Source organism: Trematomus bernacchii, unplaced genomic scaffold, assembly GCF_902827165.1.
Source record: "Trematomus bernacchii unplaced genomic scaffold, fTreBer1.1, whole genome shotgun sequence".
Taxonomy (NCBI): Eukaryota; Metazoa; Chordata; class Actinopteri; order Perciformes; family Nototheniidae; genus Trematomus; species Trematomus bernacchii.
This window is the reverse complement of record NW_022987739.1, coordinates 14,779,580-14,797,056: the sequence shown is the minus strand read 5'-3', so window position 1 is coordinate 14,797,056 and position 17,477 is coordinate 14,779,580. Positions and strand designations below refer to the sequence as shown.

The 17,477-nt window shown below is 37.8% G+C and overlaps 1 protein-coding gene across 1 annotated transcript in view; it reads right to left on the bottom strand.

The window, feature by feature from the left end:
- Nucleotides 1-17,477, bottom strand: part of pde4ba (phosphodiesterase 4B, cAMP-specific a) — a 142,425-nt gene that overhangs the window by 41,758 nt on the left and 83,190 nt on the right. Inside the window, exons 3-6 of the mRNA XM_034146456.1 lie at nt 7,037-7,231; nt 6,048-6,084; nt 5,723-5,793; nt 3,699-3,748 (exon numbers count right to left, since the gene is read on the bottom strand). Coding sequence (XP_034002347.1) covers nt 3,699-3,748; nt 5,723-5,793; nt 6,048-6,084; nt 7,037-7,231 — 353 coding nt within the window. The remainder of the gene's footprint in view (nt 1-3,698; nt 3,749-5,722; nt 5,794-6,047; nt 6,085-7,036; nt 7,232-17,477) is intronic.

Sequence of the window (17,477 nt, the reverse complement as noted above, 5' to 3'; positions counted from 1 at the left end):
CAGATTCATAAATTAAACTTTTTTTTAAGACATTTGCGGCTTTATTGGCTAAATACAGTTATGGACTGACTGTAAGAAAGATATTTGAAATGCAACAGATATATTGAGCTGTTTTAAACCTGTTATAAGTTAAGTGTCTTAACCAGTGGACTACCAAGTTGCTCCATGAAGGCAAAACTGAAATGTCCCTATTCTAGCAGCTTCGAGAACAAGAGAAAGCATGCCTGCGAGTAATTAATTAATCTTACATATATCACATTTTGAATTGTCCTTTAATATCATATACATAGTCAATTAATTAATTAATTAATGATATAGTCTATATAATACAAAATCTGACACCCTACTACCTATATCATATTATTGTATAAAATGGTAAATTTAGGCCAGAGAATTTTGTTTCATCTTTGTGCTTTTAAATGTGTGAGCAATGCATCTAAAGCACCTGCCTTGAGTCTCATGACAACAATTTGTTTATTAAGTTTGATTTGTTTTAATGAGTAGCATGCAAGATCTGTAGTTTTGGCTCTACATGTGTATCTGTCTGCTCTCAGAATACATTGATTTAATAGTGTGTTACATATTGTATTATTGTATCTGCATGTGCATGTTTGTGCAGTGTGTGGGCACAGACAATAGGCCTTTGTCTCACTGCATCCTATTTTTCTCCTGTTGGTTGACAGTCATTCACACAAACACCAACACATACCAACACACACGCACCTCGTCTACACAACAGTTCCCTCTGGCTTCCGTCAAGTTACAACAGGTTAGTTGACAGCAAAACAGGAAGAATCTCATCTTCTCTTCCTGCCTCACACTTCCTGCCATTCCCCTCCCATACGATGACGATGATGAGAGCGAGAGAGAGACGAAACAGATGAATGAAAAGGTAACAAATAAAGACTCAGGCTGTGTGCGTGTGTGGGGGGGGGGGGGGGGGGGGAGACAGCTGGACAGATGCTGGAAATGAATAGGATAGAGAGGGAAGCTGGTGAGTGAAGAAACGGAGGAAGGAATGGATGTAGATGTGTGTTTTTATGTGAGAAACGTAGGAGGGGGTCTATAGAGGATGTGGCCTGAGATCATGGGATAAACACTGCAGAGGTTCTGTGGTGGACAGGTGTTGATTTAACACAACCAAATCATGCATTTGATATGAACCCTTCAACAGCAAAACCCTGCCATTTAAAAAATGTTTAAACCAAAGTAGACACAGTACAAAAATGGTACTGTTGTGTCTTTAAAGACAACATTGGTGTTACACTTCCTTTTTTATTAATATCATCAAATCTACTAAAGAGACCAGAGCAACAAAACAGTAAATACACCTTTAATTAAACTGTAGCTACAGTATATGTGCCTTTGCGCCATAAAACTCATGCTGTTATGATTCACTATTCGTCATCATTACCAATTAATTGTTCATTGTATGTTTTCCACAAAGCTGTAACCACACTATGATACAATAAGAAAATGAAAACGAAAATAAAAGTAAGAAAACTCTAAATAATAACTCTGATACTTAATTTGTTTCCAAGTGCGTCTGAAACAAATCTCAATTTAGTTTTAGTTTAACAAACTGAGAGGGAATACAACTACTCGAGTTGCCTTTAATGTGAGAAGGATAGTCCAAAGGCAACAGCATTCATTTTTTATGGATTTTTTTAAGGTTTTGAGAAATAAGATATATATTATGCTGTGGCAGGCAATACTTGTTATAAGGGTTTATTCCTTGTCGGTTTAGTGTTATTTCGAAGAATTTGTTGATTTATAAAAAAAATGTCAGCCTCATGATTTAATCACCTTGCAAGTCATTTCTAATGTCAAGATAATCTTTACACACATAGATTTTAACACACACACACACACACACACACACACACACACACACACACACACACACACACACACACACACACACACACACACACACACACACACACACACACACACACACACACACACACACACACACACACACACACACACACACACACACACACACACACACACACACACACACACACACACACACACACACACACACACACACACACACACACACACACACACACACACACACAGCACCTGATGAGCTGCGGTTTAGAAGAAGGAAGTGAAAATTCAGTCCATCTGCTTTTACAGGAAGTCAACAGAAGCCACATACAGGCATGCTGACGTCAATCAGAGCCACAGGAACACCTCCCCACACCACACACACACACACACACACACACGCATTACTCACACTGATGCATATGCCACTATACACGCTTATGCAAATCATACACCATACCAATCCACAATTGTAATGTTGCACAAAGCAAAGTTATAATATCATCACACTGAAATACACCCTTACTTAATACGTCAAGTGATGCTTACCATTACCACACACACACACACACACACACACACACACACACACGCACGCACACACACCTTCACAGTATGAATATAGACTACCAGTAACTAGTTGTTTCTTTTTCAACAACATGAACTCATATATTTCAGTATAACACCAACAATCAAACAATCATTTGGTCGGTAAAGCTTGTCTAGGTGTATTTAAAAAATGAAAAATAAAACATTGTTATGTAACATTTAACTGTCTGAGTATTGATATTGACGAGGTCTACTATGCTGTGACCTGAGCTGGCTTTAGGTTAAACATGCCGGTTATTTGATGGTTACCTGCTCACTGTTCTCAGTTTTATACTTGCTCATCTTGTCTCATTTTTACACAGAACGCATGTCGCTGCATCGCGGCCCTCTCAATCCACAGGCTGCTATCATTTGAGCAGGATGCACTAGGCCGGTGCAATAAAACCCTATTTTTCATCAAAAGCAATTAAAAATATTTGATTTTTTTTAACTGAAATGTGTCATAAGAGGGAGTATTACAGGCCGTCACACACAAACAGGATGCGTGATTGTTAAACCCACATTCAAGTGTGCCTCTGTGTATTTCTTTGTGTATTTGTGAGTTTGAGAGACAGGCTTGGCTGAGTCGGTGAACAGACAAAAATCTCAGTGTCATATAGAGAAAATCCAAAGGATAGATATTCACAAGCAAACCACGTACACTCACTTGTAGGTGCTCATAAAGTAGTGTGCACTTGTACATAAATACTAAACACATTGTCTCTTACTGGCATAGACTGGTACACACATACACACTGCTGCTTAAATTCAAAGGTGTTGAAAGAAAAAAAAAGGGATTTTGTTGTTATCTGAGGCGCTGTTATAGGCCATACACTGTGTGTGTGTGTGTGTGTGTGTGTGTGTGTGTGTGTGTGTGTGTGTGTGTGTGTGTGTGTGTGTGTGTGTGTGTGTGTGTGTGTGTGTGTGTGTGTGTGTGTGTGTGTGTGTGTGTGTGTGTCTGCCTGTCTGAAGAACCAGTTGAATTGTGTTTTGAAATGCTTAATGAGCTTGATGACAAAGTAGTCTGGACTGCAATGTTACAGCTGAAGACAGATTACAAGGAAAAATGAAAGTCGTCACGTACGCGAGTTCATGAGCAAAGGACAAGACAGAGGAGAGAGGCGGGCAGGGAGGGAGCGAGAATAATGAGAACTAGGAAAAACGATGGCAGAAGAATGCTCGAGCCAGATATAAACCAGATAAAAGACACATTCTTCACAAAGCGTTACAGAGCTGAGACACGTAGCAGGATATCTCTCTGAACCTCTTACCTGGGAGACACACTCTGGTGATGGGAGGCTGAGTTGCTGCCGGAGACCTCCTGAAAGACAAAAAGAAAGCAATAAGTTAGAATAAAAAAAAGAAAAATACACTGAATATTCTTCATCTTTAAATGGTTCACCCAAATAATGAATACCATTTTGTTGGGTAAAAGCTCAAGAAGGTAAGCTATTTGGGTTCAAGTAGAATCTCAACATATTGATACATACAAGGTTTTGTTTTCATGAAGAAAGTTAGATTTGAAGATCGATGTACGTACGATAAATATATAACTACAGCTAGTGCTAGTTAGCTTAGCTTATTAAAATGTATTAAACCAACCAGATACAACATGTTGATAAGTGAGCTTTACAGTTGCTTCTAGGCAGCCTTCGGACAGAGCAGGGCTTACATGTCTCTGGCTATTCAGAAACGAGACACATCATCAAATCTTGGTGAGAGAATGATTAAGCGAATTGCCCAAATGTTCTAACTATTCCTTCTTTTTTTCTTTTGTCAGGGAAATAACATGGAGTACACAAAATGTATAATAGATCCTGAATGGAGTAATTTTGAACTTGAGTTGAAACGGTTCCTAAATAGTAATTAAACATGTCACAATGAGTCATGGGGTGTCTTCAAATGTTTTGTTTTTATGTATTTTTATTTTAATGGAACCTTGTGGTAGTCGAGGCAGAACATTTGTTGTTTCACAGTCAGATGTTCAAGTCATATATGCCCTCATGGTTGCAGTCTCAGCAGTACCTTTGAACATTTGATAATCGTTTACTTTAATAGTGAAAATAAAAGGTCACATCAGCCTGACCCCTCTGTGTGAAAGAAGGGCAACATAATGTGTGCATTAATGCTGCATGCCTGTGTACTTGTGTGCATGTGTTTTAGTCTCTGCTCTTCTCTATGTGGGGATGTCTGCCGAAATATAGGTCAGACAGGCTCTGTGTATTCAATACAGCAAACTGTGCGATAACAAAATCCTGGAGGAGAGTGCTCTTAGCATCTTTGGAAACTGACACAAAGACACACACTTCATCTCATCTTCGACACACAGATGGAAGCCTGAAGAATAAAGGGAAAGGTGCCCCACATACATATATCCAGTGTATCTGGATCTGTCTCTCCTCCAAAGTGAGTTGTGGTGCTACACTGTAAATGGAAGGGTTTGTTGATTTATCCAACAGAAAATTACTCTTTGTTTTATAGAATAATCGTTAAGGTGATATTTCAAGCAAAAATACCAAACCTTAAATGTTTATGGTTCTTGCTTTCAAGGATTTGCTGCTTCTCTATTTTTGTATGTCACAGTGACCCTCTTAAAGGCATTCCATCAGTGTTGTGAGTTTGTTTTGTGTTCGTGTCCCCACAAGAGAGGAATTCCTTAGAGAGCATTTGATTTGAATGATGCATTGAGGGAAACTATGTCTCAACAGACAAACGAGGAACGATGGATCCAAAATAAGCATCCCTCTTTTATGTTGACATCATTGTTATATTAAATGATATTCAGTTTGTCAATACATTTCCATCTCTGTATGTTTGTGTGTATGGTTGTGTGTTTGCTCTAGCTGCAGTAGATAAGCTCAGCAGTGGCGTCAGACTTCACCCTGCAGTTTAAAGCTCAAGATCGCTACCTTGTGGTGGAAAAATGGAACTGCAGCACACATGCTGACAAAATGAGTGTCTAGCCTTTGCCTTTTTGTGATTTTAAAAGCTATAAGGAATTTGATGTACTTTTTAATTACACAAGATGTACTGTATAATGTTTATCATATTTAATAAAGGAATCCCAAGATTATCTAGGTGGGATTCAACTTGATTTCTAACACTCTCTAGGGGTCCATATGATGGCTGATAATAACCAAGCAAATGTTTCATTATCAAGTGCTTCCTTTGAATGTAAGAGTGTGACAGATTGTTTCTTTGTTTTGTTTACAGGGTCAACATAGGTCACTGAGTTAACCATTTGGAAAAAAAGTTTTAAAATGTTGCTTGCTGTTCTCAAGTCTTTAGCACTTACTTGCTGGAGGCACACTGGACATTGGTCAGTACAGTGAAGTTATTCCTCACACTTCGAAGGCTTGCCAGAACCTAGATAAGCAGAGTAAAATAACATTTTGAGGGTCCTTTTTAAAGTATACAGTATTTTCAAAATCAATTTTCTTCTGAACAGTGTGGAGACATCTTTGTGTAAATGCAAGCATAAAATCTCCATAGTTTGTAGCCTAAATAGCATCATTATCTGCCATTTCCCCATGACAATAACATCAAGGATGAATCGCCTATCATAATAGTTAAAAAGGATTGTCCTCTTGGTTCACAAATAGTTGCAGCAAAATGATTACCTGAGCAAAAGGTGTCACGATCAGGTCATCTCCATGTCTGCAAACACAACAAAAGAAGTGGTGAGAAACATCCTCAAAGATGGTACACACCAAATATCTGGTTTTGCTGTTGCATAAAGATTACATGCATAAGTGCCTCCTGCTTATTTGTGGTTATAAGCAAAGATGTTAAGTAAGAACAATAGGTAATGACCCAGCCAGCTTCATTTCTATAATTAACTGAAAGAGCCTAAAGAGGGAGAGGAATATAGGAGGAGTCTTTTGTTCCAATGGCTTGTAACCTTGTAAGGCACTTAGCTCTCAGTGACCTGTTCTTGTAAGCTGAGACAGGGCAAACTATTGAGTTACACTTCTGTGGGTTTCAATAATTGTCATTATGCAACATCTGGAGTATGGACTACTTTAAGTAACTCACCCCCCACTACCAGATCTTCTGCTGGAGGGCAGAGCAGTAATTCAGCAGCAGAGCATCGACTAAAGCCAGTGATGTAGTTTAATGGTTAAATAACACAGAAAAACACTGTGGCTGAAGTCAGTAAAAATGTGCAAGCTTACAAACAAAAATGGGTAATTGACAACTGCTAAGGAGATCTCTTTACCAGTAAAAAACACTACTTAAATGAAATGTCATCTATACTTTTATACACAGATAATGTTCTCCTATGCTAAAACTGAGTATCACTGAGTAATAAGACAGTACAGCACAGAGCTCTTTTAAGAAAAGATGCAAATACAATTTGGTCCACAAGTTATAAGTTATTTTTAAGGTAACTCAAATACATTTTGTGTTGGGTTAGTGTATATACAATCCTTACGTTTGTTAAACTACCTACCATTATGGAAAGCAAAAACCTTCCTAATTTATTATTTGTGCATCTTGCTATAATTGTGTGTATGCCATGTTCCACTGTGTGTCGCTAGGCCTCTGGCTTAACGTCTTGTTCTTCATGTGCATGTTGTGCGTATTTGTGTGTGTGTGTGATACTCACAGTTCAGAGGCGATGGAGGAGTTTCGTGACATGGACTTGGGTGACAGGTCATAGTCGCTATCAGAGCGGTAGAGGAAGGACTCACGCCGCTGGTTATGACCGGGGAAGTTAGTGTGGAGGACCAGCCCAGAACCTGGGGAGGCCTGGGGGTCCAGAGGGCTGCAGCTGGTGGACGGGCCATTCTCCACATCAAAACTGAAAACAGATAAACATACAGTTTAATATTACATTTATAATTGTAGTTCAGTTTTTCAGTAAAGCGGCACAAGGCAATAAAGCAGATATACATCAATGATTAGAGATAGGAGTATTTACCAGTGTTTCCAGTGTGACCAGTTTTCTGGTAACATTAGACTCAAACTTGACCAACTCTAAGCTACCAAGCTAGTGGAAACACTCTGATAAGAAAACAAGTAGAGGAAACAAACTCAACCTTGAAATTGAAATGAAACACCTGCGCAAATAATATTTTTAATTTAATTTAATTTCAAACCTTTATTTAACCAGGTAGGTCCCATTGAGATCATTGATCTCTTTTTCAAGGGAGACTTTATCATTCTGATAATGTTTCACTTTCACTATCAAACTGCCCGTTGATTTTATTGGGTTTAAACGACCTAGCGTTACGAAATGGAAAGAGTCTTCACATGTACTTCCTTAAGATATAAGCACTACTCACACATAATTATGCACAGTAGACGCACACATACATAAATGGACATGACATGACATGACTGGAAAAAAAGGGCACAGTGATATGCTAGAGTGCACAGTGTTCATTCACTGTTGGAAATCACTGAGAGAGAGTCTCCTTCATTCAGCAGGAGAACGGGATGAATGGGGAAGGGAGGAGGTGGATCTCATTAAGACACCATGAGAGAAGAGGAGAGGAGGAAACATCACGTGAAGAAAGTTTTTTATGGCTAAGGTGCGTCTTCCCAGAGATCAAACAAACAGTGACCGAGAGATACAGTATGTTGTATGTATAACATTTTTCACGGTAGTTTGAGTTTTTGTACGTCACACTCTTGTATCGCTTTGTTCTGCCTTGATGGCCATCACCTCTCTTCTGTATAGTAAACACACACCAGCAGAGAGGCGGATGGTTACACCACAACCTCCTCATCGTAAAAAATGTGTTTTGGTAAATGTGGCTTCATTTTGATTAACCTTGACATTACAGTATGATGAGTTTGCAGTTTAAACAAAAAAAGCTATTTTTTTAATGAATCTGCTAAAGAGGAAACGCTTTGCTATGCTCACGTTAACTCTGTGGTTGAATCATTATTTTGGGACATCACAACAAATGTTAAAGCCACGTATGGTCTAAAGTGGAATATTTAATAAGGTATGGTCTACAAACTTGAAACTTCCAGTACTCATACACATAGATTGGACATTTTAAACTATTTTAACACTATAGTTTCTTGATTTTGGATTTATTCAAAGCTACATTTTTTAACACATCGCACACAAACGATGGGAATATGGTCAAAAGGAAAACAATGCTCAACAACTAAAAGCTCAATCTGTGAACAAGACACACACAGTTCAAATGCTTCACAGAAGGGACGAAAGACAGGGTACAAACGAGACGGACAAGAAAGTACACAGGAAAAAGGCTAAAAGTGCACCATCCACAAATATTAAACTTATAAAACCAAGATTTAAACAAAATAAAAACAACTTAAGAGTGGTACATGCTTTTGAACAATTGCACAGATTTGGTATTGTAAATAAATGCTTAATATGTGCACAAATACAGGCTCTCATTGCAGCAAAAAGAAAGCAGGAAACGCTTCCCTCCTTTTTTCTGTGAATTACGACATGGTGCAATAATCAGTGCAAACTATGCAGAATTTCCTGTGAAATGTTCAATTCGTAAACATGCCATGACGGTGCACTGAAATACTATAACATAAAAGATGAACTCTAAGGATCAAAGGTAAAGGAAAAGTGCAAGTGTAACACATGCATGCCTGCACTATCCAGTCAATGCTTGACTGCACGACCTCGGGTCAATCCACTCGCTTTGTGTGTAGCGATCACGTGAGGAGAAGACTAATTCTGGAAACCGTGCAGGCAAGGCTAGTCATCCATAACACGCACATCTCACAACTGTCCAATTATCCCCTTGTGTTCTATATTAACTAAAGAGAGCTTCACAATAAATATGTGGATGAAGATGATAAGAAGTACCAGAGAAATTAAAAAGGATAACATTTCCACAGGCCTGGGAAATGCCTTCAAATAGGCTTCCCATTAAAAAAGCACAAGTCTGTACTGTTTGCCAATAGTGCGCTAAAGAATTTTATTTTTTATGTTTTACTCCATGCAGCATCAACAGACTGGTAGAATGGATGGGATACATTATATACTAATCAAGTTTGCATGCAAGTTTCAGCACATACTCAGTGTTTATTCAGAACCTTTACTCCAGTAAAAGTAGTACAACCACAATGTCAAACTACTTGAAAACACAATAAGTCCATCATTTAAAACCCTACCGAAGTAAAAGTACAGAAGCAATATCTGAAAGAAATACCAAAAGTGTCAAATACTTGTGCAGAACCTTGTCATAATGTATAATCTTTTTAGCAAACATTATATGAATGGATTGTTGTTATTGATTCTTTCATTTTGTAACTATACATATAGTTCGACATCTTACTTAATATAAACCCATCATCATTTTTATATGAAAAATCTTTAAATGTAAAGTTGCTATTATATACCAGCTGTTGAATACATTCTAAGGGAGTGAAAACTTCCCTTGTGAAAAGTATCAGAGTAATTAAAGAAAGCTAATACTCAACCTCAAACCGTACTTAAGTGCAGTGCTGCAGTATTCACAGATATGTCCCGCCCCTGTTGTGTTTATGAGCTCCCGGGCCCAGGCAGACATCAGTGCTGTTATGTGTTATTCATGTCTTGTTCTACTTCTATCAAAACACATCACCTCTGATCCAACAATGAGCTGAGTCACATCCTGCTGAAAGTCTTTATCGTCATTTGAGACGTTAAGCCGGGGTACAGGTGATATGATTGTGTGTCATCAGTCTTCAAAAGAGAGGGACGATGACACACAATGAGACTTCCAATAGTAAGAATGAGAGTAGCATCACGATGGGTCTCATTACGTCAAAACCATTATTTTTCGTAACAGGATAATGCTGTCTGAGTGCATCATACACTTTGTCTTGTGCGTTGGTCACTTGACAAGGACATTAAGAAAACCAAAATGAAGAAGGATGAAGCATAACACTTTGTTGAAATCGAGACTTAGCTAAATAAATATAACTATTTGATCATGGAAGCTTATTCTTAAACTTTGGAAACAATACATGCAATAACATAATCTAAAGTCAGAGTTTTAAGCTTTATTAAACAGCACTTCTTTCTCCCGCTCTATTGGCTGAGTGCTGACTTTGACGCAATTGAAATCTCCAAAAAGAAACTAAGTAGATCTCTGAGGTTTGGTAATATTGTTAGATAAACAAACAAAAAAACAGGCGTTTATAACAAATCTGTAAACAAAATAAGAACATTATCTTATGGCTGTGTTTTTACCCTGGTCTACTAAACAGGACAAAGAAGGGATATCCAATAATTTAGCCTTCGAATGACAACACAAAGACAAACCTTGGGAACAAAGACCCTTTCCTATGAGTTCGGGGTGACCTAGTGGTTTAGTGGATTAGTGCAATTGTCTTGGAAATCCTTTCCACTCATACAACTATTTCTCTTTGAAGTTCAGGTACAGAACAACATGTCCATCAGCTCTTAGATCGAGCACATGTACTATAAACATACACAAATGTAAAATTACATTTCTTGCTCAGTCAGCCAGAAGCAGGCCTTCTGTTCAAGGACAGGATGTGAACAAGTATGGCTGAGGGAGCAAGAGCACCAGAGGCCAAAAGCTTCATTGCAATTATGAGCTTCCTAGGTAGAGTGGAAATAATCAGCCAACTAGCATGAAAAGGATCAAAGCGTCAAAAGACTGAATGACGCACGGTTGTGTTTTTATGTTTAACAGGATGGCATGTCATCTGTAAACCTTCCATATAAAAACACTGATTCCTTGGGGATAGACATTTTTCCAACTAATCATAATCACTTACGACTAGTAGGACTAGTAAGTTATGTTTTTGGTGTTTTTTTCACTTAAAGCAATCAGGAAGCGCTCCCTCTGACCCTTATATGATTCGCTAGGATGACACCACATTCCTTTCCCATGATCCAGCAGCATCTGTCTGACTTATGAGCAGACTGGCCGGGCAATAGACTTGTCCCAAAGATGATAGACTTAGTGACAGGGAAGTAGAGAAGTTTTCTCCATGCTTGGTTTCAAAGGATTTAGAAAGATCTAATCAAATATTGCATCACAATCAAACTCAAATTTCACAACCGGGGACATCTTTCACAGACAATTATCCAGAACATGTGATTTCGTGAAAACTAAGACAATATCAGATAGGAAGGCAAGTTATATGCAGGCTAACATTGGTTCAACATTGCTACACAAATCTGTAAACAAAGCCAAATGTGGGTGAAATACATCATTGTTGACCAGAGAAATATAAATGTTGCTGTCAAATCTAAATGTACTGTAAAGCAGACACAGGCTAACATCTGTGCTAAATAAACTTTTCTTATCAACAGTCTTTATTTAAAATGTGTTGGAGTTTGGCACGAGGCAGCAGCTACTGTGGAAAAACAGCCAAGAGGAAGAAAAAGCAGAGGCTGAACTGAAAACATCCAGTGACAGAAAGTTAAGATAGCAAAAGGTGAGTGACATATAATTCACGTTTTCTTTCTGGTAAATGACTCCACTTCCCATCTCTAAGACAATGGCGCCGTTTAAGGTCACTTTAGTCTCATTTACTGGTAGGGTGGGACAACTCAGTATCCTGCTTATTTATTCAAGTGACTGTACTGTAGGTGTGTGGGTTTTTCCCTTTACAATTTCACAATGTGTGTGATTCACTTTTGCTGAGAATAATCCTGGAGCATTGGACACACTCTGATATGAAATATAAAATGACTACGTTTGCAACTAACAATTCTTTTTATTAACATTTTATCTGCAGATTATTTTCTTGATTAATCGATAAGTAACTCTGCTTAGAAAATGCCCTGAATAAATTCCAACAACCCAAAATGATGTCTTCAAACATAATCTTTGTCTGACCAAAAGCCCAAAATCCAAAGTATGATCATGTACGACAAGGAAAAGTATCACATTTTCTAATTTAAGAAACTGAAACAAGCTAATGTTTTTGATAACTAAATAAATAAAACATGACTTCAGACAAAAAAGGATAAAATAATCTCTGTTTTTGGGGTAACATTTATCCAAAACGGGAGGTTAAGTGTGAGAACTTGAGGTTAAAGGACCAATATTACCGACCTTTAATTTAACCTCTTCAAGCTTAACAATGTTTAAGATTACTTTTATAAAAAATATGGAAGAAACCTCTTTATCTTGAACGATCAGATCATTTCAGCAATGTTTTAAATTCTTTCAAAGTACTTTCTAATAATACCAGTAGTGATTGATACAACAGTAATTTGCATTCATTTTGTGATTTGCAGGTACATACACAAGGACATCTAGATATGTGTGCTTAAAAGTTAAATGTTTAAATGTTACATATGGCGGTGACTGACCGGTGGAAACACGCTACAACGGCCCAATACACTTACATTAGGAGAAACTCACTACTCTTTCAAAAACGATGCAAATATAAGAAAACAAACGTTCCAAAACACATGCAAATGAAGAAAAAGCTTCACTAACTTGACAACACATGCGCAGCGTTTACTAAAAGCGCAGCATAAACGAAACACTGGTTAAGATGTTTCTTCATTTGCATTGGATTTTTGTTTTGTTTATATTTGCATCGTTTTTGAAAGTGCTGCGTGTTTTCTCCTAACGAAAGTGTTTTGGGCCGTTGCAGTCTGGTCGGCCACCGTACATATGGACATGTTTAAACATATTTATTGAAATGCCTTAATGTAGCCTAGACTCTCTAGAGCAGTGGTTCTCAAACTTTCTTCAATAATATACCCCCTTTGAAAAAAAGATTCAGCCAAGTACCCCCTGATCAGCGCAAAAACAATTTGTTAGGGAAGAAATGACTATATAAAGAGGTACAGTACAGCGCTGCACCATCAGTGTCTGATTTATTAAAACAACAACCTTGTAACTGAGAAACACTTAATAAATGCTACATTTAAAATGTTTACAATCCATCACTAAATTCATGGCAAACCAATTTTAACATCATGCAATATCATGCACTAAGACGACATTAGTTGCATTGAACTGATCTTTTTAATAAGTTGTACTTACAATTTAGTGAGAAACATGTGCTTGTGCTTCACTGAGGATCTTTGTCATTCTGACAGGGAGGCAAACTGCAGTTATTACACTTCGCGTTTTGAAATATGTGTAACTCTGTTCATATAAAACCCACACTGCTCAAACTTTGTTACTTTTCCTAAAATTGGTATATTTATTTATTTTGGGGCGTGGGTAATGAGGAGAGAAAAATATATGAGCATTTTATGAGCATGGGATTTTGACCCCTCATATAAACATATGCACTATACTATACTGTGCTATACATTGCGGCCACACGCCGTTGCCAAGCAACGCTTATTGTTTAGATCCTTTGATAAGCAGGCAGTCATATCATTAGCTAGAACTAGCTAGATCTGATAGATTTGGACATAAACGCGAGTGAAGTATAACCGGACAAGAGAGAGAGATCAGAGATCAGATCAGCTGCTGCTGACGGAGAACACGCAGCTCTTCCGGATTACAGTTCCCCCCGCTGTGACAGACCGTTGAGCGGAGCAAAATACACTAAGAGTTAGACCTAACACACTGAGCTAGTTTATCTACTCTGGAACTAGCTAAACTAGTTATAAATATATTTATTCTTTACTGTTGGGTCACTCATTACAGGTTCAGCGAGCTGCACGAGACTGACCGGCTGTCCGGAGACGAGAGAGAGGAAAAGAGAGCACCCCGTTTATTTTTCCCATTTTATTATCCAGAATTACTGTAAACTTTTGAATAAAGTAGTTAATCTACTATTAGTAGTTTGTTTAAATGCATTACTTATGTTTTTTTTCTACCATTAACATAAAATAAATCTCACGTACCCCCTGCAGTACTCCAACGTACCCCTAAGGGTCCGCGTACCCCCATTTGAGAACCACTGCTCTAGACTACAGGTCTAAAAAATAACGTGGAATGAAAACAGACATGAAGATGTATTTGAACCTGCGAATCACAAAATCAGTTTTTACTTCTTTCTTTTACATTAACCATCTAATTGGCCTACATGGTTAAATACCTACCAATGTTCACCTGAGCAAGCCAAAATACCAAAAGGAGAACACAAGTCAAAGACACAGATACTCATGCTGTAAAAGAAAGAGCCACAGAGAGTCTCAGAGGAGAAGATAGAGTACATTCTTATACTTTGAATTAATCCCTTCCTTCCTGTGTGTTATGTTGAGGTGAAACCAGTGACAATTTGTCTGTCGGGTTTTGCAAACAGAGGTGCCATGGTAACACCTCCTGTTTGTCTTAGGGTGAGCCAGGGTTTAAATATTATTTCTTCAACACACCCTTACAATTCAGATTGTTCTGTTATTATTTCAGCAATTTTGCTAATGTTTACAACTTGTGGCCCGACAAATTATAGTTTAAAAAAACATCTGCTCCACTACAGAGCTTGTGGTCAAAATGTATCAAACCTTTCTGGCTCTGTAAAATGTGCCTGAGCTTGGAAATGCCCCCAGAAGGATGATGAGCTGATTTAGCGATCCCATCAGACCGAGCGAGAATAGCAGCTGAAATGTTATGCTCCAAAAGATTGTGGTAAAATTTCCCTACATGAATCTGCAGCAGAAATGTCTAAAAATAGCTTAATAACACGAGCTAGTCTAAACATGCAGGAGAAATGTCCCCACACATGAACTTATAAAATGCTACCGGAATAAAGAGTACAATTTAAACATTCTAGACTCAAAACATGATGTGTTAAACAACATTTATGGATATGATCCCTTAGTGAGATTATGTATCAAAGGCAGTTCATGGAAGTCCCGTCCTGGTGTAGGTTTTGGTGTTAAGTTCAGCATTGATAGCACTACCAAAACACTTTCTAGATGTATTGAACATGTTCAGGTCATTTCCAGCTCTGCTCATCACTCACTGTATTTACATTCCTTCTTTCACATCGTACAGACAGTTTGCAGTGAAGATGTTTCAGTGTTACTCAACAGTTGCGCATTACTTTCTTAAAGTTTCAATATTGTCATTCTCTCATTAGAAAAACCAGAAACCTACTGTAAGCTGACCAATCACTTTGTCATCTTCTAGTTCTCATGTTTTTTCTCTCTGTAGCTCTGATGTGTAGCTACACTTTTTGAGGAAGCTAAGCAGATGTCATGCCATAACCTTTCAACACACAATTATAATAGAAATCAAGAAACACTCAGATAATGGACAACTTTATAGGCTCCTGATTTCTTTTTAAGTTGCTTCAACTGTGTCAAGTCTGTATTCTTAGATGAGGAATTGAATCTCCTGCCCTGAAAAACACACTAATGCAAACATGAACCCCTAGAATTATGGTCCTAACCTTTTAATTTATAAAAACAGGCCTTACATCAAGTTAAAACTATGCTGAGAATCAAAAATGTCCCCTGGCCTTTTCTAATCTGCGACCCAAAAAAAGGAAAACTCTGAATCCAACTAGACACAGCACTTATTATTAGTAATTAGGCCACTGACGTAATCAGGACTTGCGCCAAGTCATTATACATGCACATTTAGGCACAAAGGCATCCAGCAGATGCTCTCATTTAGAAGTATAAATGTGAAGCCTAATGTCACATGATTTCAGGAAACACAAAGCAGAACGTGCCAAAGGTGTGATCGTGGCGGTAATGACGCTGATGGCACAGGGGAAGCTCAGTGCGTGTGTGTGTGTGAGAGTGTGTGTGTGTGTGTGTGTGTGTGTGTGTGTGTGTGTGTGTGTGTGTGTGTGTGTGTGTGTGTGTGTGTGTGTGTGTGTGTGTGTGTGTGTGTGTGTGTGTGTGTGTGTGTGTGTGTGTGTGTGTGTGTGTGTGCGTGCTTGTATGTGAGAGATCATGTAAAGCAGATGTTGACAGAGTGATGGATTTTGAAAGACAATAACTGAAACATATTTAAAGAGTTAAGCTGGAAAAAGTCATAGAAACGTATGAGGACATTGTTATTAACTTTAAAAAAAACGTTCCTGAGCTAGCAAATTGCAGTGTGGCATTTATGTTCCATTACAGTCACTGGTCTGCACAGACTCTCGCTACCCACAGTCACAGTCCATGGTGTGTCCCTGTTGCTCTCATTTAACTCTATGTGCTGGGAATAACTTCATTAAACCTACTGTATAACTTTCTGATCAGCTAAGCTAATTATTTTAGAAAGATGGACTTTGCTGAGATCCTGAGATGTAAGGTGGTGTATTAGCAAAGTACATTTCTGTACTTAATCAAAGATTTTAGGTACTTGTCTATACTTGTATGGAAATATATACTTTTATTCAACTTCATGAATACAACAGCTGAAGTTTTTAAAGATTTGAGACTTTAAAAGATAAGGGATAGGATTATACAATACACAGATCAATTGTATATTAGTTGATATCACTTCCACTGAAATGTGATTTACCCTCTAAATGTCGTCAGATGGTTTTACATGAAAACTAGTTTGAGAACAAATGGTTAAAGTTATCCAACATTTTATTAAATGTATTTCACAAATTTGTGTTGCATTCTTTTTTAAACCTTTATTACACCATGAATCATCTAAAATCTCCGTAGATTCACCTTGTGAACCTTTGGAGGGAACCCAAACCCTAGGTTGGAAACTTCTGGGCCAACTACCTTAACTTTATAAAAATAACTAAATGTATATTAGCTACAGCTTATCTATAGTAAAACACTCCCTACTAGTTCATGTTTCAGCAAAAGCTGAAACTATCCTATGCTGTAATGAATAATATAATATTCTGTGGATCGAATCATTTTACTTTTTATCTGTGAAGTATGTTAAGGTTCGGGTTTTACTGCTAATAGCTACTTGGTTTCAATGTACCTTTACTTGATATAAGGTAGTTTTACATTAATGTCATTTTTTTTTTATTACGTTAACGTTCTGAATACCTCTTCCATCGTTGTATATACCATTATCTTATCCCTTACCCTCAATAATAATCATAATCATTCGTTGTCCTCAGCATCTTCATCATCGTCATCATCATCATCATTGTCATCATCATCGTCATCATCATAATAAGCCCAAGAGTCACAACCTTCTTGATTTGTGATTCTCCCAGCCATCCGTACTATCACTTGTTATTACCCTTGCCATTAT